This window comes from Vicia villosa, linkage group LG7 (assembly GCF_029867415.1).
Source record: "Vicia villosa cultivar HV-30 ecotype Madison, WI linkage group LG7, Vvil1.0, whole genome shotgun sequence".
NCBI lineage: Eukaryota > Viridiplantae > Streptophyta > Magnoliopsida > Fabales > Fabaceae > Vicia > Vicia villosa.
The window spans coordinates 131,924,450-131,925,944 of record NC_081186.1 but is presented as its reverse complement, the minus strand read 5'-3'; the positions used below and the strand labels follow the sequence as shown (position 1 = coordinate 131,925,944).

The 1,495-nt window shown below is 33.2% G+C and overlaps 1 protein-coding gene across 1 annotated transcript; it reads right to left on the bottom strand.

The window, feature by feature from the left end:
• Window positions 1-226: 226 nt before the first annotated feature.
• LOC131616821 (ethylene-responsive transcription factor ERF039-like) lies at window positions 227-1,258 on the bottom strand. Its single transcript, XM_058888267.1, has one exon. The coding sequence runs from the start codon at window positions 1,184-1,186 to the stop codon at window positions 494-496; it is 693 nt and encodes a 230-aa protein (XP_058744250.1). The 5' UTR covers window positions 1,187-1,258; the 3' UTR covers window positions 227-493.
• Window positions 1,259-1,495: the final 237 nt, after the last annotated feature.

The window sequence follows — 1,495 nt, the reverse complement described above, 5'->3', positions numbered from 1 at the left end:
TGGCAAATAGTTAGCAACACTTTGTTAAGTTTGTTTTGTGGCTTTTAGTAGATGCTATATACACATTTGGTTGAGCTCAATAACATAATTTTATAACTTCTCTCTTGTCATATTGATTCCTATATTTTAAATATAATATTTGTGTGATCAAAAATTAAAACTTGGTATGAAAAAGACATAACAGTCTAAAACTTATCAACGAGCCTGTAAAAACGAAGTGGTTAAGGAAGACATAATAATTCATATTTATTTTAAGAGTTTTACATACTCCTAAGAAGTTAAAAACAAATAAATTTTATAAAAACAAATATTTTAACAAAAATAAATAAAATTAAAATGTTTCTTAAACACTATAGTATTATAATTTAAATAAACAACAACATTGATGTGTTCATTTTAAGTATACATTTTGTTTACAACTAATTGCAAATGCTTAGCATTAGAGATAAAAAGAACAAAAAGAAGAAAGAAACTACAAATATTAAAGAGGTTGTTATGGATGCGCCATGGCTAAAATGTCATCATTGAAATCAAACACTTCGTTCCATGTCATCATATCTCCATAAATGGACCCCACCCTTGTTGGACTCAGTAAAGGAGCATCTTTCATATCCCAAAACGACGTCGTCGATGCACCACATTCTTCTTGATTCCAAAACTCCATCATCTCAATAGAAAAATCATCAACACTATTATTATTACTATTATTAATATTATTATTATTATTATTATCATTGTCATTATTAATAATAATATTTTTATTTTCATTTTCATTTTTCGTTTCGATGGAAGAAGAAGAAGAATTTTCTTGTTGTTGTTGGCGGCTTCGTTGACGAGCCGCTTTAGCCGCCGCCGATTGAATATCTTTCCTAGAAGAAGAACCAGGACGAGGTAAAAACACAGCCTCTTCGGGAAAATTAAGGCTAGCCGAGCTACCTTTTAAGAAGAAAGCCGCGGAGTCATAAGCACGCGCCGCCATTTCAGCCGTCTGGAATGAGCCAAGCCATATCCGAGTTTTCTGACCTGGGAGTCGTATTTCTGAAACATAGCGTCCCCAGGTTCGCTTCCGGACGCCGTGGAATGCTGAGTCACGGTTCTTGGAGGTGCGTTTTGTTGTTGAGGTGGGAGAAGCTGAAGCTGAAGGTGATGCTGAAGGTTGAGATTGAGATTGATTTGTGATGGACATGAGAGAAGAGAAGAGAGAAGAGAAGAGTGATGAGGTTTTTGTTGTTATGGTTTAATGTTGTTTTTGGGGGGTTTATGTAGGGGGGAGATGGAGTGTGTATGTTTGTGAAAGAGTGTGAAGTAGTACTGGATATAGCTGGAAGTTTATGTGGGTCCTACTAGATTCTATTCTACTTTGAATTTTGAAAGTGATGTTTAAAAAAACATCATCTAGTTTTTTTATATCATTTTACCATATTAATTAATAAAATATTAATTTCATTAGTTGGTTTTGTAAATACACTTTAGTACATAGTTTCAAAATGTTAAT